General features: G+C 39.3%; 1 protein-coding gene across 3 annotated transcripts in view; it reads left to right on the forward strand.

The window, feature by feature from the left end:
- Positions 1-25,551, forward strand: part of ITGA8 (integrin subunit alpha 8) — a 191,024-nt gene that overhangs the window by 103,140 nt on the left and 62,333 nt on the right. For all 3 annotated transcript variants that reach the window (XM_025264358.3, XM_025264359.3, XR_006544619.2), the window contains exons 18-23: positions 660-797; positions 1,286-1,353; positions 4,711-4,858; positions 12,380-12,472; positions 17,848-17,927; positions 21,733-21,813. In XM_025264358.3, coding sequence (XP_025120143.3) covers positions 660-797; positions 1,286-1,353; positions 4,711-4,858; positions 12,380-12,472; positions 17,848-17,927; positions 21,733-21,813 — 608 coding nt within the window. The remainder of the gene's footprint in view (positions 1-659; positions 798-1,285; positions 1,354-4,710; positions 4,859-12,379; positions 12,473-17,847; positions 17,928-21,732; positions 21,814-25,551) is intronic.

The raw sequence follows: 25,551 nt of genomic DNA on the forward strand, positions 1-25,551 counted from the left end.
AATGAGGACTTTAAAGAAATGATGAGAAAGGAAGAGAATGGAGAGGTTTTCTTTCTCTGAGCACAAGAGGGCTTAAAAATTCTGCTGACCTCATCAAAATAAAAGTCCCAGTTCATGAAACTCTCAGTGACTTTTACTGTGCATCTATTTCTTATGTATAGAGCTTCTGTGGTGGCTCAGTGGTAAAGAGTCTGCCTACAATGCAGGAGACCCAGGTTCCATCCCTGGGTTGGGAAGATGCCCTGGAGAAGGAAATGGAAACCCACTCCAGTATTCTTGCCTGGGAAATCCCATGGGCAGAGGAGCTTGGCGGGCTACAGTCCATGGGGTCACAAAGAGTCAGACATGTCTGAGCACAAACATAAGCTTTTAACTATGTGATTTGACCCATTCGTGTGAATTGTTGAAGACCTGGAGAACCTAAAGATTGCCACTGGAAGTATGTATTTCATCAAAGGCACAGCTCTAAATGACCCCGTCTCTGAACATAGATTCATGAAGCTGGCTCTTCTGTGCTACATCCATCAGCATGTGCCTAAGCCTGCTGGGGTGGTAATTACTTCATCATTCACTTGCATTGAGTGAAATCAAATGTTGTCTGCCTTTCAGCAGCTAACATCTTGCAGAGCCTTTCTTGAGTTTGTGATTATTTTCTCTAGGATGAGACTGAATTCCGAGACAAATTATCTCCAATCAACATTAGTTTGAATTACAGTTTGGATGAGTCCACTTTTCAAGAAGGTCTGGAGGTGAAACCAATATTGAACTACTACGGGGACAACGTTGTTACTGAACAGGTAGATCCTGGACCATCTTGGATGGTATAATCTCAGTCAGGCCCTGGGCACTGCTCCCATGACCTTAAGACAAAATCCATCCCATTTTGTTTTCATTCCTGCACACACGCTTATAACATTTGGGAGATTTTCCGAACACGTTTCTTGAAATACCGCATCCCTGTGTTTTCGGAAGCCCTTCCCCTTGTGCAACCAAGATTTAATTTGTTCAAAATGTGACTGTAATAGAAGCAATACAGCCTGTAATCCTCAAAACACTGCCAGAGTAGCATTCTTTACAGACATTTCAGATTGAATTGGAATCGGGCTCTTAAGTAAACTAACCTATATGGGAAGGTCACTGCCAAACACAGTTTCTAGCTGGGTGGACTCAAGCAGAGTGCAAGGAAAGCTTTGGTTTAACTTGTGGGATCATTCATAATTTTCAAGAAAAAGGATGGGATGTGGGTTTTCTCAGATTCTTTCTGATACATGTTTGCACAACTCAGGCTCACATCCTGGTCGACTGCGGAGAAGATAACATGTGCATTCCTGACTTGAAGCTGTCAGCTAGACCGTAAGTTTAAATAAATAAACTTGTCCATTTTATCTAATGGAATACAGGTGTTTATTTAAAGCTTCCCTGGAGAAAGTATACACTTCCAACTACTACCCAAAATGTGCTGCCTGAAATTCTTGAGCTTAGCTACCCTTTGGGCTAGCCTGTGGTTTGGGTTAGTATCTTTGTCATTGGTGTCCAGTGAGACACCCTAAGACATTGCCTGGGCTGTTTCATCTTTCAGCAAAAGTAGGGGGAAATGTTTTTGTTCAAAGTTAACTCATCTCTGGGTGGTTCCGGTTGTATTTATTTGCCTCCGTTTTGTGGGCAAAGGATTCAGACAGGCTGGTTCCATCAATACCTTTGCTGAACCGTTTTTGCAGCTCCCTATGACTCAGAGGCATCTTTAAAATGGTCAAAACAAAAGTAATTTTGATTTACTGGAAAAAAAAATGTTAATGTGACTCAATGAAGTAAAGCTGAAGATATCACAAATCAAATAGGAATCAAAGGGCAGTGTCCTGGGACTTCCCTGGTGGTCTAGTGATAAAGAATCCACCTTGCAATGCAGGGAACCCATTGTTAGTCACTCAGTTGTGTCTGACTCTGTGACCCTATGGGCTGTAGCGTGCCAAGCTCCTCTGTCTATGGAATTCTCCAGGCAAGAATACTGGAGTGGGTTGACATTTCCTTCTCCAGGGGATCTTCCCTATCCAGGGATTGAACCTGGGTGTCCTGAATTACAGGCAGAGTCTTTACCATCTGAGCCACCAGGGAAGCCCTCCCTACATTGGCAGGTCAAAACAAAAGCGATTTTGATTTACTGGGAAAAAAATGTTAATGTCACATAATGAAGTAAAGCTGAAGATGTCACAGAATCAAATAGGAATCAAAGGGCAGTGTCCTGGAACTTCCCTGGTGGTCCAGTAGTTAAGAATCCACCTTGCAGTGCAGGGAACATGGGTTCGATCCCTGGTGGGGAAACCAAGATCCCATATGCTGTGGAGCAACTAAACCCAGGCACCACAATGAGAAAGTCCCTGTGTGGCGATGAAAAATCCTTCTCTCTACCACTCAATCCAATACAGCCAAGTAAATAGTAAATAAATGCATTTTTTTTTAAATGGCCATATGCTGTTAATAGGATTCATTATAGTTTTAAAGATGTTACCTTTGGGGGGCAACTGAGGAAAGGACACATGGGATCTCAGTGTTATTTCTTATAAGTGCATGTGAATCAATAATTGTCTTAAAATAAAAAGTGTTTTTTTATGTCACACACACAAAAGTATGTTTTTTAATAAGGAAGTGAAATTGTTTCAATTCTGAATAAACCTTTACTATCAAAAATTCTAGCGTTTTCCCCAGTTGATTCATATAACTCATCATTTAAGACTTCTTAAAATATTTAATTAAAAGTTTATGGCTTCCCTGGTGGTTCAGTGATAAAGAATCTGCCTACCAATGCAGGAGATGTTGATTAGATCCCTGGGTCAAAAAGAGCCCCTGGAGAAGGAAATGGAAACCCACTCTAGTATTCTTGCCTGGGAAATCCCACAAACAGAGGAAGCAGGTGGGCCACAGTCCACAGGATCACAAAGAGTTGGATACGACTTAGGGACTAAACAGCAAAGAAATAGAAACCGCATTTTCACTTAGACGCATTCAGGGGGCACATAGAAGCATTCAAGGGGCACATTACAGATAATGTGATTATTTCTTGCAGTAAAAATATCTTAATTTATTAAATTTAAATGTTATACTTTCTACTAATTAAAAAGGAATGGCGATTAGAATACACAAGGTAGTACTTTCTGAACTCTGGCGTTATAATACTATGCCCTTCGTAAAGTCTTGTTTAATTTTCACCTTATTTAGCCATGACCAGGGTATGTATGCAAACTAGCTTGTCACAGATATTAACTTGTCATCAGATGGAATCTTATCTTTTTTTGTGTTACAATACCATGAAAACTCCCTATATCAAAAAGTTTAAATAAAACATTCTTATCCAAGAAATGTACTATTGGAATAGTCTAAAGAATAAATTACAAACTATTTCATTAGAAAAAAAAGAATCAAAGGACTTCTCGGTGGCTTGTGATGGAGACACAGCAGTCCAGCACCGGTTCTGACTGCATTGTATTAGGGGAAGAAATAGGTCTAAGGGGTAAATATCCTATGGCAGAAAAAGCATAGGAAGAAACTTTATTTGCCTCTGTCTTGTGATCAAAGGATTCAGACAAGCCAGTTCCATCCACATCTTTGCCAAACCCATTTCTGCAGCACCCTGTGACTTAGAGGCATCTTTAATATGGTCAAAACAAAAGCAGTTTTGATTTGATGGAGAAAAAAATGTTAGTGGCACTTGATGAAGTAAAGCTGAAGATGTCACAAAATCAAATAGGAATCAAAGAGCATCCAGTAAAAATGTGCTCCTCTGCACCTCCTTCAACCCAGACCCACCCCAGGACCTATCTCACTGCCAGTGTGGAATCTTCTTGGTAACCGCTCATTGGGACCTTTTCCAAATTTCATAATTTAGCGAGTGTCCAAAGCAATATCTTCGATTAAGGGTCAAAAGTAGGCTTTTCCAAATGCTGGTTCGATAAGAAGTTTGGAGGGAATTAAATTTCTTCAAAATACCTCCCAATCTTCCAGTAGTTGTTTGAGATCTTTTGTCTGCCTCCTTCTTCCCTCTTAGGTTCCCCTTTGTGTTGCCCACGCCTCCTCCTCGAACTTTCTAAATCACCTCTCTCCTTCTCTTCCTGCTGTCTGTCTTCCTCCTATGGGAGGTTTTCATGGATGGACTGAAGCTCCCTCCTTCTGGCTCGTGAGCCGAATCTTGAGATTTTCAGTTTTTGCTGGCAGACTGTTAAGTATGTGGGTAGCTGAAAATTGATGACAATGAGAGGATTTATACCACTGCAATCAGCAAATGCTGTAGGTCGTAGGTTTAATTTTTATTTTTTGAGAACTGGTTGTTTATTTATTTATTATACAGGTTTTAAAGGTTACTTTCCATTTATAGTTATTACAAACTACAGGCTATATACCCCACATTGTTCAATACAATCCTTGAGCCTAACTTAGCCAGTAGTGTGTGTCTCCCACTCCCTGACCTCAGTATTGCCCCTCCCCCCTCCACCAGTAACCACTAGTTTGGAGAACTGGTGGTTAAACATTTACCCTGGGGTGTTTTCCTACCCTTCCCATCCTGACAGTTTTAATTCTTCTGATCACCGCCTCATGTCAATGAATCTTGTTTTTCTCTCAGTCTTGCATGTTCACATCTTCCTCTAAGTCCTTAGATAAAACATCCATGCATCCAGAGATATATCATACCTAATGATTCTTTTTAAACTGTGTTTTTAGAGATAAGCACCAGGTCATCATTGGAGATGAAAACCACATTATGCTCATAATCAATGCGAGAAACGAAGGGGAAGGTGCCTACGAAGCCGAGCTCTTTGTGATCATTCCAGAAGAGGCCGATTATGTTGGGATTGAACGCAGCAATAAGGTAATGCCAGGAGGTGATCTGAACGAGGAAAGAGCTAGGTGTATTTTGAAATCAAATCTATGTTAAGTCATCTTAGCTGAGAGTTTCTTCATTAGGAAAAGGAAACAAGACGGCGCCTCATTTTTTTAAGCACGATAGCAACAGCCCAGGAAAAGTGATGGCCTTAAGTAAGTATTCATATCTTTCTTGGCCACAGTGCAAAGATAAAGTGACCAAAGATTGGGAGGTGAAACGAGGAAGACCACTGTCTGAAAGAAGCAGCCCATCAATGTGATCCATCACCATACCCCCAAGCTGACTCCCACCCACCCCAGCTGTTTTCTGGCCTTGACTTTGAGCTCCTTTATGCTTCAAGCAGGTCCCAGGAGGTCTGGTTTTCATTACTGCTTTTGGAGGAAGGTCCTGCCAATCCCAGCTGGGCACTGAAAAGAGCCTAGACAGGCACTGGAAACGAAAGGCATTCATTTTTTTTTTCTTTCTTCTTAGTCTATCTTTTCAGGACCAGGACCAAGAAAAAGCCAAGCTTTAGTCATTTGCCATTCCTGAAGTGCCTCTGTTTGTTAAACTGACCCTGATGCTCTTTATAGCTTTCCTTTCCTTATCAGAATATGAATCTTCCCATGCAGAATATCTTTGGGTTCTGATAGAAAATCATTATAAATACACCAAAGGATAACAGAGAGAGTCCCTTGGTTTCAGAGATATACAGACTCACATTTAAGGGCAGAGGCCAAGTCTCACACTTGAATAGTCTTGCCTGCCGTTTTCGTGGAAGTCTGCACAATGAGTATTATTTAAATTCTTGCTGATGGGTATGGTTCGTTTAACTGAAGTTTATTAAAATTCTGCTAGTTTCCAAAAACTGCACCATCTTGGGAACATGCCCATTCTAATGATTATATCATCTAATGAAATATAATTCCTTTAAAGAAATGCTAACAACAGTTGTGATGTGGGTATTTGAAAGACATTTACAAATGTGAGGAATATAAAATTCTCTATGCACACCTCTAGTCTCATGATTAATGTTTTGGTTAAATTATCTTCTCAGTAAAAAAATTAACCCAGAGGAACAATAATCAAGTATATTTGACAGTCCTAAAGTCATCACAAACTTCTGTTGTTTCTAGGGAACATATCATCTAGGAACACTTACAAGCAAATAATACATAAACAAACAAACAATGAAGCTCAAGTATGTTATTTTAAAAGCTGTTCCAGGGCTCTTCTTATGTTTTTATTTCAATGCCCTTTCTGTCACTCCACCCCTGACTTAGTTACACAAAGCATCTATTCAAAATATTCTTCTTTTAGCAAAACATCCAGTTTACTATCCACTTTGTTGCATGGAAAACATAGGAAACATTTATCGTTTCTATCTTTGGGGCTTTAGACATTACGACAGACATTATCCATAATCTCCAATGAGTCCGTAACTGTTTTCCTCCATCAATTTCCCTTGGGCAGAATTTGAATTTGACATGACTAAGCCACATTCTAATTCCTTCTTTGTTTTTAAGCAGTTTGAGGTTTGTGTCCCTTTTTCTTTATACTCAGTTCAAGTTTGGGGCTTTTTTAAAGCAATTTTCTCTCAAGAGGAAAAATATGAGGGATTATCTGATTGTTGGTTTTGTTGTTCTTTGATTAAAATCATTTTTTTTATTTGAGCATAATTGCTTTACAATGTTTTGTTAGTTTCTGCTACACAACAAAGTGAATCAGCTATATGTGTATATATATCCCCTTCCTCTTGGACCTCCCTCCCACCACCCCATCCCACCCCTCTAGGTCTTCATAGAATACTGAGCTGAGCTCTGTGTGCTATACAGCAGATTCCCAATAGCTACCTATTTTACACATGGTAGAGTATATATATCAATCCTAATTAAAAAGACTAAAAATAGGGATAAAAAACTAAAAAGTTAAAAATGGAGCTATCATAGACCCAGCAATCCCACCACTGGGCATATTTCCTGAGAAAACTATAATTACAAAAGATACAGCACCCTAATGTTCATTGCGGCACTGTTTACAATAGCCAGGACATGGAAGCAACCTAGATGTCCATAACAGAGGAATGGATAAAGAAGATGTGGTACGTATACACAATGGAAAGCCTACCTCTTTTCAAAAATGTAGATGCTGGTCATCTCCTGCTCTAGAGACCTTAATGGAGTCAGCCTTTATACTTTTTTTCAGTGACGTTTCTTCTAAATGTTTCCAGAAATAAAAGCCTATGTGCGTTATCTTTTTATTATTATGGTAAAATATATGTAACATAAAAGTTACCATTTTAGCCCTTTTGAAGTGTACAGTTCAGTGACATGAAGTATAATGCCATTGCTGTGTCACTACTGGCCAGCTCCAGAACATTTTCATCATCCCAGACAGAAACTCTGTACCCAGGAAACCTAGGCTCCCTCTTACCCCTTTGCCCGGCCTCTGGGACTCAGCATTCCACATTCTGTCTCTATGAACCTGTCTGTTCAAGGGACCTCATATACACTCCACTCTTCTGTCTCCACCCACTTCACACTCAGTGTGTCCAGAATTGGATTTCATGGGGACATTATTCAGTTCATCACAGGTATGTAGTTGAATATAGCCGTCAGATTTTAACCTACCACAATTTCCCCCTGGTTCCAATAATAAAATGTTTCTAAATCATCCCAATACTCTGGTCCCTAAACCTATGATCTTTTTCTTTAACAGCTTCGCTGAGGTTCAATGTATATCCTGTAAAATCTACCCATTGTAATTACATAAGTTCAATACACACACAATTCAGTTATTTTAGATTTATAGAAGAATGCAACTATCACAGCAATACAGATTTAGAACATTTCTATCCCCTCAAAAAGTTGCCATGTGCTTATTTGCAGTCACTCACAACCCCTAAATCCAGCCAAGGAAGCCACTAATTTACTTCCATCTGTGTAAATTTACCTTTTCTGTATACTTCATATTAATGGGGCCATGCCATAAACAGTCATTTGTGTCTAGCTTTTGCTTAGTACAATGTTTTTGAGGTTTGTCTATGTCACAGTGTGTATTAGTCATCAGTAGTTATTCCTGTATATTGCTGAGTAATATTCCATTCTGAGAACAAATCTTGTTTTGTTTATCTACACACACACATGCACATACAAAAAAAGCTAGACTCCATCTTTCCACACTGCTCTCCATAGCCTATCTCAGGGAACCTCACTAGTCTCCACTCAGTTTCTAAAACTTAAGTCAGTGTATGCCTGTCCAACCGTATCCTCTCTCCATCTCACTGCTTTTCTCCAGACGGACTCTGTCTTCTCCTGGGATGACTACAACAGTCTCCTAAGTCATCGCCCTATCTCCCAACCTCTTCCCTACACAGGAAGCCTTCTTTCTAAATGCAAATCAAAGCATATATGTGGAGTCTAGAAAAATGGTACAGATGAAGCTATTTGCAGGGCAGGAATAAAGACACAGACGTGGAGACTGGACTTGTGGACACAGGAGGAAAGGAGAGTGCGGGACAAATTGGGAGAGCGGCACTGACGTACATACACTGCCATGTGTCAGATAGATAGCTGGTGGGAGCTCAGCTCGGTGCTCTGTGGTGACTGAGAAGGGTGGGCTGGAGGGGTGGGGGAGGGAGGTCCATTAGGGAGGGGATATATGTATACATATACCTGATTCATACGGTGTACAGGAGAGCTAACACAACATTGTAAAGCAACTATACTCCAATTAAAAAAAACACACAAAAAACCCTTTCTAGCTCCCCATTGCTTGTAGGATAAAGTGCAAATCCCTAAGATGACTTATGAGGCCCTTAATTACACCCCTGGTGATCTCCTCTTGGGCTTCCCAGATTGCTCAATGGTAAAGAACCTGCCTGCCAATGCAGAAGACACAGGAGACGCGGGTTTGATCCCTGGGTCAGGAAGATCCTCTGGAGGATGTAAAGGCAACCCACTCTGGTATTCTTGCCTGTAAAATCCCATGGACAGAAGAGCCTGGAGAGCTATAGTCCATGGGGTTGCAAAGAGTCAGATACAACTGAGTGACTGAGCACACAGGCACGCTCATCGCCTCAGCTGCATCACAGGCTTTTGAGTCTTTCTTTTACCCACACCTTAATCCTAGAGGGATGGAATTTCTTTTCAGTTTCTGTATTACCCATGAACCCTCCCGCCACAGAGGGCTCACGTGTCCTCCTCCCTCAGTTAACTCCACTCTCTGTCCCCTTTTTCCAGCTTACTTCTTACTACTTACCCTTCAGGCCTCAGTCTAATAGTGATAGAGGTTGCTGACATTCATGGAGCAATTGCTGTGAGCTGTGCTCTGCTCTGAGCTCTTGCAAGTATTCAACTTACTTAATCCTCCTAGCAGCCTGATAGAAACACAGCAAGGCTATCATAGATAAGAAGAAACAGAAACATGCCCGAAGTCACACAGCTATTATGTAGCAGAACCAAGATTGACACCTGAGCTGTCAGGTCAGGCCCGTCCTCTTAACCTCTGAGCTGCCCTGCCCCAGCGAACTTAGATGTCACTTCCTCCAGGGTGTCTTTGTTGACTGCTTACTTCTTTTTCTTTTTTTAAAAATATCTTTTTATTTTGCATTGGAGTATAGCTGATTAGCAAACAATATTGCGATAGTTTCAGGTGAACATGAAGGGACCAGCCATACATATACATGTATCTGAAAGTGAAAGTGAAAGTCACTCAGTCATGTCTGACTCTTTGCAACCCCTAATTCCGTGGACTATACAGTCCATGGAATTCTCCAGGCCACAATACTGGAGTGGGTAGCCTTTCCCTTCTCCAGGGGATCTTCCCAACCCAGGGATTGAACCCAGGTCTCCCGCATTGCAGATGGATTCTTTACCAGCTGAGCCACCAGGGAAGCCCATGTACCTATTCTCCCCCAAACTCCTTTCCCATCCAGGTTGCCACACGACATTGAGCAGAGTTCTGCATGCTATACAGTAGGTCCTTGTTGGTTATCCATTTTAAACATAGCAGTGTGTACATGTCTATCCCAAACCCCCCCAACTGTCTTTTCCCCCCTTCTTTCCTCCGGCAACCATAAGCTTGTTCTCCAAGTCTGTGAGTCTCTTTCTGTCTTGAAAGTAAGTTCTGATGGCTTGTTTCTATGTGCATGTGTTCCTCCGTCACTGTGAATTTCTCCTATCATGAAACTTAACAAACTGTATGTCTCCATTGCTTGCTATGATTGCTTGTGATTCTTTATTACAGTTCTTTTCATAATAGGAAGTTTAAGGAGGACAAGGTTTTGTTTTGTTTTGTTTTTTTAATCAGTGCCTGGTAAGTGGCAGGTACACAGTAAATATTTTCCGTGAATGAATAATGATCTAAGAGCTATAAATGGATGAGAACAAGATAGTCTCAGGAACAGCTGAGGAAAATAGTCTAGAAATATCTAGAAAAACAATCATTGTTTCTCCCACTCAGAGAGAGGAAATAAAGGTTAAAAAAAGAAAAAGGGTGGGACTCTGGGGAGGAAGAAAGATCTTTGATTGATGTGAAAAAGCTATTTCTAGAAAGTTGGGGAAAATGTACATATGACTTTCAACCTTCAGATAAGATAAAAATATTTACTATAGAAACCAAATCCTTGAATTATGTTCAAGGGACACATGGGTATTTTGGAAAGCTTTTGCTTGGTTCTTTTTTTTTCCCCCCTCCTGTTTTCAGGATTGAGTTAGTAATTCCAACAAAAAAAATCTCTTACCATTAGGGTTAATTTTGGATCCTTCAGAACTTGAGTAGATGCAAAAGCTAATTTGAGAAGCAAAAATATTACCAACTTTTAAAAAATACGTTTCTTACTTAGGATACTAACATGTCGCTCAGGTTATTTGGAAAGAGCAGAGATTAAATGCTTCCTCTGGACATCAGAAATTTTGCTTCTTTCTCATGAATTAGACCAGACCTTTCAATGGCTCGTGGCAGGAAAAGGGTTTTATACTTAAATATGTGCTTGTCCATGGGGCTTTCCTGGCACACAGCAGTAAAGAATCCACCTGCCAATGTAGGAGACACAAGTTCAATCCCTGGTTGGGAGGATCCCCTGAAAAAAGTAAATGAAAACCCACTCCATTGTGCTTGTCTGTAGAATCCCATGGACAGAGGATCCTGGCAGGCTACAGTCCACAGGGTCACAGAGTCAGACCCTTAGCAACTGAACAACAACAACACATGTTTGTCTATTTTATTTCAGGCTCCTCGTAGGAGAGCTTATGAGCTGCTTATGCTCTGTATCTCCAGACACCATCTACTGCTTTGTGCTGGACATTGTTCCAGCCTCTGGGAATAGAACAGATACAAAAACCCCTGCCCTCTTAAACTTATTTTATTAAAGTATATGATTTACCCACAGAAATCTTGACTTAGATGTCTGAGATTTGTTTGTCTTTTCTTTGATTCTTGGTTTTTCTCAATGAAGTGGGGAGAATGGAAAGGGAATGGTTTCTGAAACTTCTACTTGAGAATTCACATGACTTTCTTAAATGAAATTTCAGTAGGGCTGACAGATAGATAAGTGGTCCTCAATTTGGATCCCTTTTCCACAGTCCTCTCATGGGGTCCTTTGTCAAAGTCCTCATTTTGCAAGCTTATCTTTGGTAATGAGGCTGACAGGTAATATATCAGTGGCACTTAACAAGTTAGAGTGAAATAATGGATGAACATGTCTAGCTGCTCAAGGCAAGAGCAGGGCCATAGAGACATTAGGTTTTGAAAGATGGAAAGCAGCTCCGGGTGTAGATCCAGCTGTGGACTTCCAGACAAATGGGAGTAGCCTGAAGACACAAAAAGAGCTGTGAGCAGAGGATAGGAGTCCAATGATAAACCTCCTTTACTTTCCCCTCCATTGAGTGTAACCTTGAGACCTTCTCCAGCACATAATTCTAAGCATCTCTTTGAACTTGACTTTATATGTATTCTAATCAGAATAGGATGTGGGGCACAAAGGAAGATGAAAAGCAGGGGGTAAACGTAAATGTGCTGTCTTGTCATCTTAAGTATTTATAAGATTGAACTAAGATTGGGTGTGTAATCTCAACATGGAACCAATGTAGGGAGAAACGTGTGTTCACAGCAGTTCTCTTATAAATGGTCATTGGGTCATATGATAACCTATACATCTTGCTGTCATTTCGTTTTTGCAAATTGGCTTAGTCATATTTAATTATCTGTAATATTCATGCCCCGCATTAAACCGTAGTGCAAATCATTTCAAAAGTGTGCATATAAATATTCTGCACAGCGTTTTCTTCCTCGATGCAACACAAAAGATGTGTTTACCCATCCAGCACATTTCTTCTTAAAATTAAACTTTGGTCTTTTCTCACACACTTCTCTTCCAAGTTGATGGTCACACATGAATCTTTGGGCTCAGGCATTCACACAGGTGTTTGAAATCAAGAGAAGCTTCCCGGCTGGCCCATTACTTTTGTGACAGGATGTCGTTTATTCTGCCCCCTGACTCCACACTGGTGTTCTTCCTTGTTGCAGGCACTGCGCCCACTGAGTTGTGAGTACAAGATGGACAATGTCACCCGAATGGTGGTGTGTGACCTTGGGAACCCTATGGTGGCTGGAACAAATGTAAGAAAAAACCAGATGCCCTTAACTGATTTTTGTAAAGAGAACTAGTGGAAAGCCACCCCCCTCCCCCACCACCAATTAGCACTCAGCAACTTAGCACCTGGCAACTAAAACCAATTTGTCAGGAAATTCCCGGGGTGGTGGGAGTTTGCATCATAACGCATGCCAACTGGATAAACTGAGCTTAAATACACAAATGATGAATGCTTTCACGTGCCTTTTCTTTCGACGTCACTCTTACATAGCTTCAGTCTCAACAAATTTCTAAAGGCTATTTTTTTTTTTACTGCAGATTTTTTTGAATATTCTTTCTTTGAATTTCACTACAATTTTTTTCCTTTGAGTCCAAGAACTATGATGCAAAGGGTTTAAGAAATAACAGAATTAAAAGAAATAACAGAATTAAGAATTTTAGCAATGATGATTAAACTTTTATTTTAGATATACCTCCCATGTGAATATATTCACAGTATTTTCACGTTAAAATATGACTATAATCCAGGTTTTAAAGCGACTTTACCAGGTCCGTATTTTCCATGCACCTTACTTGATGAAGAATAATGTAGAGAATTGTAGCAAAAAAAAAAAAAAAAAAAAAAAAGGGTTAACCATGATCTGTAACAGGCTTATAAAAAAATAAGGAGTCTTTTTTTTTTCCCTTTGTTTCCAGATTTAGGAACTTCCCATTCAGGATTACTTGTGGGCAGTAAATTCATTTTATGCCATTGCAGTTTAAGTATATACAGAGTTACTTCTTGTAATAAATATCATAGCGAAAGTCATTATTTTATGGAGTCATAAATCAAGGGGGAAAAACTGAAATCTACAAATGCTACGTAATTAAGTGTTACAAGTTAAACGTATGTATTTCTCTGTTTTAAAATAGATGTTTATGATTCATTGATAATGAAATGACTTGTTTGGAAAAAAACTCTTCCTGGAAATGTGTAAGTGTGTAGGTTTGTATTAAAACAGCTTCCCAAAGTGTCTTCCAGAGAGTGCTATTCCTTTGAGACGAGCCTTTTAAAGGGAGTCCTGTAGTCACTGCTAAGAATCATGTCCTCTCTGGGACCTTCTGCTGCTGCTGCTGCTAAGTCGCTTCAGTCGTGTCCGACTCTGTGCGACCCCATAGACGGCAGCCCACCAGGCTCCCCAGTCCCTGGGATTCTCCAGGCAAGAACACTGGAGTGGGTTGCCATTTCCTTCTCCAATGCAGGAAAGTGAAAAGTGAAAGTGAAGTCACTCAGTCGTGCCTGACTTTGTGACCCCATGGACTGCAGCCCAGCAGGCTCCTCAGCCCATGGGATTTTCCAGGCAAGAGTACTGGAGTGGGGTGCCATTGCCTTCTCTGCTGGGACCTTCAGGTGCCTGCATTTTAAAGTGCTGAGAAGTTCTACAGTAAGGAAACCTTCTAGCCCAGTGTTTCTCACATTTATTTGAATGTTTGAAACTTTCTATCAAGTAATACTTATTCCCAGTTTATACTCTAGGATACTGTGCTAGAATAATATGTTTCCTTTCTCACGTTCTAAATTGATTTTCCTTCCATTGATCTTGGGTATTTAAAAGATATGCCAAGCTGTAGTCTAGTAAATTCACTTCTTGAGTCAAAAAAAAGTAAATATTTAAATGAAAGATAAACATTTATAATAGATTTTTATTAGCTAACATGTATTGATTGCCCTCTGTGTTATAAACCCTTCACTGGGTGGTTTGTTTGTGTTATCTGATTTAATTTTTACAACAACCGGCAATCCTATGAGTCAGGTGTTTCTCCCATATTACAGATGAGGAAACGGAGACTTAGAGAAATCAAATGAATTACCCCCAGTTGCATGTAATGAAGAACAGAACCCAGATTCAAACCAGGTCTCAAAAGAAAGCCTGCATTCTAGTGGGTCTACAAAAATTGGATAAAAATTAATGAATAACAGATGAGATGTTTCAAGCAAGCCATGAAAGATAGAATGGGATGTCTAGGCTGAGATAGTAGAACAGTTTTCATTAGAATCCTTTTATCTAGAAGCTTATAAATCCTTTGGCTAGTTTTCAAGAAAAATCTAACCGCCTAGTTTGATAGGAAAAGGTCTACATAAGGTCAGAGAGAAATGAATTGACATGGTATTAATGGTATTAGCTTCTATAGGTGACTGAGCACACATTCCTTTTTTAGCATCCAGACCAGAGATCATATAAGTTCATCAATAACTAAGGATAGTCTTGGAACAAAAACTGGACACCAGTGCTGTTCAAAGTGGAGGGTAAAAACGGCAGTGTGGTCTTAGCCGCAAATGTGTTTTTGTGAAAAGACATCAATCCATTTTACCAGCAAATAATCTTTAGAAGTCAAGGAAGTAAATTGTTTGTATTCGTTTATCTATGAGGTCTATAGTAGAGGAAACCTAATAGCTTTCTTATCTCACCCTAGAATGCCCTTAAACACATCAAATTTTATTGCGTTCTCTTTTGTTATAAAACACTTTGATTTATTTACTTCTTCATCTTGTACTTCTAAAAGAACACTCTCAATGGGTTTTAATAAAATTCCAAATGTAAAAGCAGTCCTAAATATTAAAAAGCATCACAAACCACTAGGATTAATTATTCCAGTCCCAGTATTTTTTAGAAAATAGTTTTCAAGTGACTTTTTAACAGAACATTCAAGGTTGTATTTAGAAGTTTCACCTCTGATTTTAAGCTGATCATTTTCATATATTAGCTTTAGTAATATAAAAATATTTATATAACAATAAGATGTGTAAAAATTCTCAAAGCTTCTCAAGTAGAATAAAAAAAAAAAATAGCTCAACAAAGACTCTTTAGAATCAATGCCCAGAGATATGACTTTTGGTTCTAGTTAAGATGATATGTGTCTCTTATCAGTATGAAATTGTCACATCTTCATTGTATCTTCATCTTGTGTTGTATAATAAAAGACCAACATCAAACAGGCCTCGCCACAATATAGTAAGCACCCACCACTGGAAGTGTGCAAACAAAAGCACACTTTTTCACCATTCTGTCAACCATTTTTAATTACACCCCTTCTATATGCCTGGTATTAAACTAGAGTCTGATAATATCAAGAAAAAATGTATAATCCCCACTTGATAAGAAACTTAAAATTTGAGGACTTCCCTGGTGGTCCAGTGGCTAAAATCCTATGCTCCCAATGCAGGGACCTGGATTTGATCCCTGGTCAGGGAGCTAGATTCTACAGGCCACAGCTAAGAGTCCGCATGCCTCAACAAATGATCCCTCATGCCACAGTGAAGCAGTAAATAATTTTTGAAAAGAAACTTAAAAATTTTCAATACCATAGGTTGAGTCCTGGGAAAGTACCAAAGAAGGAGACAAAGAATAAAGAGAATGTTTCTGCCTGACTTGGCCTGGAAGATTGGAGGATGTGCTGCAGGGGGATCTCGTGTCCTGAACTTCGAAGCATTAGTAGGAGTTCTCCAAGTAGGAGGCACAGGCAAAGGCTTTAAAAGTTTCTAAAGAAGAGGTCTGATAGAAAATTGTGTGCAATTTCCTAGAGGTCTGATAGAGGTCTGATAGAAAATTGCACATCTGGAATTTTAAAGGAATTCATCCTGGTTGGGGCATAAGGATCCATAGGTTTAATAATTAGGCACACCTGGGTTAAAGTCCCAGTTTCTTCAGTGACAAACAGTGATCCCTTGGGCAAGTCAAATTGAAGTGGGTGAATACCTACTGTAGGAATATTTGGAGCAATCAATGATGTGATGTAAAGCCACCAGGGCAGTTAGGGCTTCCCTGGTGGCTCAGAGGGTAAAGAATCTGCCTGCAAGGCAGGAGACCCAGGTGTGATCCCTGGGTCAGGAAGATCTCCTGGAGAAGGGAATGGCAACCCACTCCAGTATTTTTACCTTCAGAATCCCATGAACAGAGGAGCCTGGTGGGCTATGGTCCATGGGGTTGCAAAGAGTTGGACATGACTGAGTGACTAACACACCAGGGCATACCTGACTTGCGGCTCATTCAGCACAGGCTAATGAAATCATGATGATTTGTGATAAAAATGATGATTTATTAGCTCATATTATTACTGGTTCATAACAACATGAATTTTTATTGCTGGTTTGATTCTCACAGTGTAGTGGCTGTGAGTTTCAGGTTCTTGAGTTGGCTTGTAGCAATTTCAGTTCCAACTCTAGAGTTCATTTGCTCTACACCTGGAACAAGACACTTAATCTCCTGAATCCTCGGATGGCTATGGACTGTAAAATGTCAACAATCAAGGTACCTATTTTGTAGTGTGGTTGCTGTGACTTTGTGAGACTTTGCATGTAAGGCTTACAGACTTAGACTTTGCACTTAGAAGTGCATGGGAGAGGAAGTAATATATGTCTCAGCTTTTATTTTTTACTTCCTTTTTATATTATCATTGGATTCATTTTTCTTCAGGTTTTTAAAAATCTGTTTTCAAACTGTAAAAATAATAAGGACAGTTTTAAAGCTTTGGAAAAGAAAGGTGGAAAATATAATCCATAGACTTACAACTTTAACTGTAACATATTATCCTGGTATTTTCTAACAAGACATCTTCACTCCCATACATTAATTTTTCCACTGGCAGCCTTTTAAAACTGTAGCTGAAACACATGATACATACAAGTTTGTAACTTTTTTTCTTTATTGATCATCATTACATTAGAAGCATTTTCTACATTGCATAGGCTTCACAGTTATACATTCAATGATGACATGAATTTCCATCAAACGGAATCACCACAGTATTCTAAATCAATCTCTTCTCATATATTTAGGTTGTTTTAATTTAGCACATAAAGAAGGTGGCAGGAAAAGAGAGACAAGAGGCTAAATGAAAAAAGGGACAATGTATAGGCACTTCCATGCCCTGGAAGGACTTCCCTGGTAGCTCAGCTGGTAAAGAATCCGCCTGCAATGCAGGAGATCCCAGTTCAATTCCTGGGTGGGGAAGATCCCCTGGAGAAAGGATAGGTTACCTGCTCCAGTATTCTTGGACTTCCTTTGTGGCTCAGATGGTAAAGAATCTGCCTGCAATGTGGGAGACCTTGGTTCGATCCCTGGGTTGGGAAGATCCCCTGGAGCAGGGCATGGCAACCCACTCCAGTATTCTTGCCTGTAGAATCCCATAGACAGAGGAGCCTGGCAGACTACAGTCCCTGGGGTCACAATGAGTTGGACACGACAGAGCGACTAAGCGCAGCACAGCCCTGCATGGCCTGGGCCCTGAAGTCTCAGCTATGCCAGGGTAGAAGCAACAGCAGTCTAGGATGGGGATTTGCAGGGATGACATAAAAAGATTTTTAAGCTGTATATAAGGTTCCTTTCATGTAATAAACTTAATGTCTTGTGATTTTTTTTAGTCTTCTCTGGGCCTCCGATTTACAGTTCCACGTCTTGAGAAAACAAACATGAGCATTAACTTCGATCTTCAAATCAGAAGGTGAGACCTTTATATGCATAAATTATTGTCAGTGTTCAGTATTAATGAGATCCATGGTGAAATGAATGCTCCTTCACCTTAACAGGTCTTCTAAAATTAGAACCCACATGTTCACAGGCCATTTTCCTTTGTTTCTGTTATCCCAGTTCTTTCTTTCTTTCCTTTTTATTTATTTATTTTTTCTTGCTTTTGAAGAAGAGATCCATTCTGCAGGCTGTGGAGTGACAGTAAAATCACTTCTTTGTATCTACATAGATGTATATTTTTTGAAAGGTTCAGGTGGTTCTAAATATTCTTATTTGGGAAACCGCCTGTTTATATGTCTAAGTTTTCAGGGGGGAAAAGGAAAAGGTAAAGAACTGCATAAGGAAGGACCACCATCACTCCAGACAATAAAATGTTTCTCACCATCATTGTCTGTGACACTGATCCAAAGCATGAAGCTTTGTATCACTCCAGGAAAGGATTCCTAACTTATAAAAATCACAGCATTTAAAATCTGGTACAAATATGCAAAGCAAATTCCTGATGTTTGCTTCTCACTCTTGATTGCAGTTTCGAATAATAGAATGGATGTAACTAGTAGTTCAATCAAGGAACAAAGAACACTGAATAATAAATACTGTTAAGGCCTTCCCCCAAACCGTCCTATAGATAACCGTTCAAATAATGAATTCAGGGATTTCCCTGGTGGTCCAGTGGCTAAAATTCCTTGCTCCCAGTGCAGGGGGGCCCAGGTTCAGTCCCTGGTCAGGGAACTAGATCCCACATGATGCAACTAAGATTGACGATTCTGAGTGCTGCAACTAAAACCCATTGCTGCCAAATAAATAAATATATTTTTAAATGATGAATTCAGTGAGGAAGTGCCGAATTTGATGGAAAATAGAAATGGTCACATTTTAAACATCCCTCTTCATCTAAAAGAACAGTCCATGCTTATATTCCATCCTTATATGCTATAGAAACTCATGATTATTTTAACATTATTCTGAAAATGCAGAAATAACTAGAGAGGCAAAAGCTTTTAGTAGCCATCAAATTCCAAAATCATATGTTATAGAAATAAAAGTATTTGAGAATATTTTTAATACTTAAATACGCTAGTATGTGAGTAGTGAGCATTTATCTGCATGCTTTGCTGGCGGACTCCAACAACATAAATAAGTGTTTAATGGATGGTTTGTATTCAGCCTAAACCAAAAATAAATTAAACCAAGTGCTCTGAAGTCTGAACTCAAGCTTTTGACCATATTGACCAGGGGTACCCACATTTAATACCTCTTTCCACAAATAGAACCCCAAAGAGAAGAGGGCTGTGTAAATTAATAAACTTTAAATATTTTGTGTCACCAAATGTTTGCATTAACTGGTCTCTCCATGCCCCAGCTCTGTGTGACATGTAAACATCTTCCTCCCTGTTTTGAGCAGCTCTCAGTTTGCGATTCCCACAGGCGAACAGATCTTTATGACCATCCTTGAAGCTGATCCTGGTAATGGTGAAATGAACATTGTATTATTTTGCCGACAGAATGCATAGAGGGAATGTTAGAAAATAGAAATAGGAAACAATAAGGAAGAAGAAAATAGCATCAGAGTAATAAGTGAAAGACATGTTTATCCTTGGTTCCTGACATAGGCTATAGCCATGGAGAGGAAATTCATCATTCCTTGAGAGCTAGCACCGAAGGTATAAATAGTTGAACATCCAGGCCAATGATGAATTGCTTGTTTGAATGGAGCAGCAGTGTTAGTGAGGGAGGGTTTGTTCCTTCCAGGAAAGAGGTGAAAGATGCCTCTAAGTTGTATATCTGGCCTGGCGTCTTTCTTACCAGGAGATTTGCTGACCCCGCTGGTTGCTGACCCACTGGTGCCAGCAGGCATGTGTGTGGAGGATGATTTATATTCGCCATCCAGGTCCAGCCTCTGATTCCACCACTGCTATTGCAGCTTTTCAAAACAGCCTCTGTAAGCCTCGTATTAGACTCCTGTCCCAAGAAAATTTAATACTTGGCATTTATTTATATTTTTAGGATGCTGCCATGAAAATTGTTTTCATTTAAACTACTTGGAAGCAAAATACAATAGAATTATAGGATAACTTAAATGAAACTTTTTTTCCATAATTCTAATTTCTACTGTTGTAAAGCAGTAGTGGCCTAGAAACTAGAAACAAGGCCTGGGTTAAAATGTGAAACAATCAGATTTAACCTTCCAAACAGCAGCGTTCCCTGTTATGCACTTGGAACTGCAAAGTCTGTAACAAGTGGAATTACTTAATGACTTCTTAGTGGTAAGTCAGAATCCTGACTTAAAGAAAAAAAAAAACACAAAAAACTTTTTAGTTGGCTGATCCTCCCCAGATGTGATAATAATAAAGTGGCCTGGAAATTGGGGTTCAAACTTTGGTGAACATGTCCCTCTAGCCTCGTCACAAGCTTAGCAGTGATACCCATTTGCAGGAAATGAGCCTGACATTTGCCTGTTTATATCTTTTATGTATGTTTGCCATTTAAGTTGCCTTATCAGTGTATACAATCAAACAGGACTTTTCAAAAGCGTTGTGGGAACAATCCTGTCTCCTCCTGCTTTGAAAGCAGACTTTATCATATCTTTTCCAGCTCCCACATTTGGAAAGCTTCAAAAGCTAGTCAGGACATGCCCCATTACCGTCATCAGTATGAGAGCTTGTTCATTGCATCTGCATGAGATTTGATGATGAAAAAAGGGGACGCTTTCTCTTCTTAATGAGACCTGAATATAAACATGACCTGCTAGTAATGGTGTCACATCCTGGTTTGCTGTTTGCTAAGAGCTGCATGAGCTTTTGGGGTATTAGGGTGACTTCAATGACAGCCCAGGAAGACAATGAACACAAATGGCAGCTGCATCAGAAGCCCACCTACTGGTCCAGCCTTTTAAGAGACCACGTAGTTTCCTTACAGCAATGGTTGTTTAATACATGCATTTTTTAAGTTAAATTTTATATCTATTTATATTTGCTTGAGAGAAAGAAACAGAAAACTTAAAAATAACTTTGCCACTGTTCAAAGAACTATTATTAAACATGGATCTTATATCTTGAGTGTCTTGATGTACTTGGTGAACATCTATTTTGTCTCCTAACTGCCCAGCTTCCTTGGGTCTTGCTTCTTCACGCCATTGGCCATGCTTCTAATTCACTCCTCACCTCTCATCTTAGGTAGCCAGTGAGTGTGCAGTAAAGTTCACTTATTTTAATATTACACAAAAAAATAAACCATAAGGAAGATAAATTTGCTGCCAAAACAATGTATGGTATGATGCATTCCAGAGCCAAATAGAAATGCTTTTCCCATTATGTGCTGCTCTTGGCTTATTCATGCCAGGTCCCCTTTCGTTAGCATGGAAAATCAGGAGTTGACTGTGCTGTCCTTTCCCATTTGATGGGCAATGAACTTGGTACACAGAGAAGTTAAGGAATGTGTTCCTTGTAGAAGCTGGACAATGAACTCAGCTCACTGCCTTTTGGGCTTAGTTGTTGAAAGGAAGAAGTGTTGGCTTTTCTAGAAATCTGTTATGTTTTCGGATAAGGTGTCTCATCTTCGAAAGTTACGACTTTCTAAAGTTATTACTTTTGATCATAGAGGATCTTAGCGTTTCCATTTACTAATGGTTATGATTTTGTAGAATGGATATGCCTTTGTTTTCCAAATGATCATATTAGTAAAGCATGGTGCTCCTTCAATATATAAAAGGTTTTTTATGATTGTGTAGTTAACACATCTGAGAAAATATATTTAAATCATTTGTCACTGTGTTTTAGTTCCAACAAGGACAACCCAGACAGCAATTTTGTGAGCCTGCAAATCAACATCACTGCTGTAGCTCAAGTAGAAATAAGAGGGTAAGTAATAAACAAGATATTATAGTAATTATATTTTAATAATAGCTTTCTGTATATGAGTTATGATAAAATACTAGTAAAAACAATATGGAATTTTCCTAATGTATTAGAGATGACAATTCCCTTTGGTTATAAAGTTTAATTCTTTTCAACCCATCATTAGCTTTCCATTGGAAAGTGGAGTCAACCCTGAGATAACTTTACCCCTGTACCCCACAAACTGATAGTTCAGTATTCAAACTATAAAAGCTAGTGATAAGAAGCCAAATAAAATAGGCAATGTGATTGCCTGAAAGTCTCACTTCTCCAGTAGTTATTTTGGCATAATGAAAATTCAGCCTCACCATATCACATTTTGAGTTTAAGAAATGGCTAAGTCTTAGATGTGAGGGTTGATGGGCTCCACCCTTTGTGTCTTTTTCCTCCTGCCCCACTCTTTGAAGAAGTTGCCAATAAGCAATCAGTTGAGAGACAGGAAGAAAGTGGTCAAGCAAAAGGCTTGGAATAAATACCATCTGGGAAATCTGTGCCTGGGGGGAAAAGAAATCGGAAGTGGACTACATGTAGTTCTTATCTTGTACCAAGTGTGGACTTGATTGATTTTATTCTAATTCTTGTTTTATCAGAACCATCAAGGACTTAGCTACAAATGTCAACTGGTATTTTAGGCTGAACTGTCCCTGGGGCTCCAGAAATCTCAGTTCCCCTTCCTTTTTCATAGGTCCTGAGACCTAGGAGTTCACACTCCTCCATGACGCCAGCTGTAGATTTCTGCACTCAAAGCCACTGTCATTGTGCCTTCTTTTCTTCTGCCCCAGGGGTCAATGGCAGCAGGGTAGGGGTGGGGGTTCCTGTATGCCATCCTGGCACCACTGAGGTTCTGCCTAGTGGGTTCGGGAATGATAAAAATGCCTTCATTTGTGGATCCTTTCACATGCTACCCTAGCATGTTAGCATCTCTTAATATGTACTAGTACACTCACTGTGCAAGTGAGGACATTTTGGTGTAAGGAGTTGAAGGTTACACAGCTAGGAAGTGAGCAGCTGGAGTGTAAATACAGGCAGCTTATGTCCAGCTACATGTTTTTAAAATAATGGTGATCTACAGCCTATGAGAGAGAAGTTTTTGAACCTTGTCTGCACAAATTTTGTGTGTGCTTCTGTGATTTCTTTTCATGCAAGTGAATGTTTTTGACATTTGCTCGCTTTAATGCATGTGCCTCTAGTTCATTCATTTTAACTGCAGAAGAATATAGCATTATAAAGCTATAATTTAACATGTATCTATTCTACTTTGGGGGTTGTATTTTTGCTTTTTACAAATGTTTTTAATTTTTTTGTGGAAAAATCACAGAATATAAAACATACTGTTTTAACCATATTTAACTGTACAGCTCAGGGGCACTAAGTATATCCACATTGTTGTACAACTCTCACCATCATCCATCTCCTAAAATTTTCACTTTCCTAAGCTGAAAGTCTGTCCCCATTAAACAGTAAATCCCCATTCCTCATCCCCACACCTCATCCCTCCCAATCCTGGCCCCTGGCATCTATCAATGCACCCTGCAACTCTATGAATTTGACTACTCCAGGTACCTTGTGTAAGTGGAATCAAAAAGTATTTGTCTGCACCTACTGTATGTTGGAATGCATTTTAAGGTTAACTTAAAATATTCCCTACAAACAGATTGAACCTTCTTTTTTCCCCCCATCTGTATAGTAGGTTTTCATTAGTTTTCTACTATTATATGTATCTTCAGGTACACTCATGGCAGAATGTCAGAAAGGTATAGGCTTAGAGGTGGAATTTCAGGATCAGAGAGTATATACTATTTAACTTTACTGAGAATACCAAATTGTTTTCCAAAGTAGTTCTACCAGATTACAGCCCTGAAAGAAGTGGATTGACATTTCCATTGCTCCTCATTAACTAGCTTTCAGAATGACCTAGTTTTACATTTTGAGCCAATCTGATGGATAGGAAATAGTATTCAGTTGAAGGTTTCATTGGCTATTCCTTGATTTCTAAATGAGATTAAGCAGCTTTTTTATGTTTGCTTGCTTTTTAATGTTTGTTAACTTTTATTCTTCCTATCAGGCAATTTCTGTTCATCTTTCACACCTATTTCTATTAAGAGACTTGACTTTTTATTAGTTCATAGGTGTTCTTTCATATTCTAGAGTTGAGACACTATTTCTTTATTAGTTACACATACTGCAAATGTCTTTTTACAGTCTCTGGGGTTTGCAATATTTTTTAAGTCGAGTTTACTGAAATATACATTATTTAAAGTAAAATTCACCCTTTTTTAGGTATCTAGTTTGAAAAGTCGGAGAAGACAATGGCACCCCACTCCAGAACTCTTGCCTGGAAAATCCCAAGGGTGGAGGAGCCTGGTGGGCTGCAGTCCATGGGCTCACTAAGAGTCGGACATGACTGAGTGACTTCCCTTTCTCTTTTCACCTTCATGCATTGGAGAAGGACATGGCAACCCACTCCAGTGTTCTTGCCTGGAGAATCCCAGGGACGGGGGTGCCTGGTGGGCTGCCGTCTATGGGGTCGCACAGAGTCGGACACGACTGGAGCGACGCAGCAGCAGCAGCAGTTTGAAGAGTTATGGCACCACAAGAGCGTTCACTATAAAACAGTTCTAAAACCCCAAATAGTTTCTTCATGTACTTTTCAGGCAATCCTTCCCCCACTCCCAGGCTCTGGCAACCTTGATCTATTTTCTGTGACTCTGTTTCTAGAAAGTCATATAAATATACTCATATAGAATGTAACCTTTTGAGACTGACTTCTTTCACTTAGCATAATGCATTTGAAAAAAAATTCCATGTTCTTACATGTATCAATATATATATATATATATATATATATTTTTTTTTTTTTAAGAAAATCAGTGTTCTGCAGTTCTTTTTCTGAGAGATATTCCACTATCTGGACTTCCTATACATTGTTCATCCATTCACCAGTTGGTGAACATTTGGGCTGTTTCCTGTTTGGGGCTATTAATACTAAGTCTGCTATAGGCATTCACATATGGGTCTTGGGGCACTTGTTTTCACAAATGGCGGTATTAACTCATACGGCAAGTATGTGTTTAACTTTATAGAAACTGCTGAACTGTTTTTCAAAGTAGCTGTACCATTTCTAGTCTGCATTTCCACCAGCAAAGCACAGAAGTTCCAGCTGGTCTGTATGGTTGCCAGAGTGTGCTTGAGATTGGTTTATTTGTTTTTAGCCATTTTGGTGTGTCAATGAGAAGTATCTCACTGAGGCTTTAATTAATATTTTCTTATGACTAATGATACTGAGCATCTTTTCACTGGTTACTTGCCATCCATAACCCCCTTTTTTTGTAAAGTATCTTTTAAAATTTTCACCCATTTACCCATTTATTACTGAGCTTTCTCTCCTACTGTAAAGTTGTAAAAGGTCCTTACACATTATGGGTACAAAATCACTTACCAGAGCAATGTCCTACAAATATTCTCTCCCAGTTCATGGTCTGGCCTGTCCCTTTCTTAACAGTGATGTTCAAAGAGCAAACATTTTACATTCTGATGAAATCCAACTTTTAAACATTTTACAGTTTGTGGTCTTTGTGTCCTATGTAAATCTTTGCTTTATCCAAAGTCACAAGATTTTCTCCTGTGTTTTCTTCTACAAGTTTCATAGTTTTATACATTTTGGTCTATGATTCCTTCTAAGCTAATTTTTATATCTGGAGT

This window comes from Bubalus bubalis, chromosome 14 (genome assembly GCF_019923935.1).
Source record: "Bubalus bubalis isolate 160015118507 breed Murrah chromosome 14, NDDB_SH_1, whole genome shotgun sequence".
Classification (NCBI taxonomy): Eukaryota; Metazoa; Chordata; class Mammalia; order Artiodactyla; family Bovidae; genus Bubalus; species Bubalus bubalis.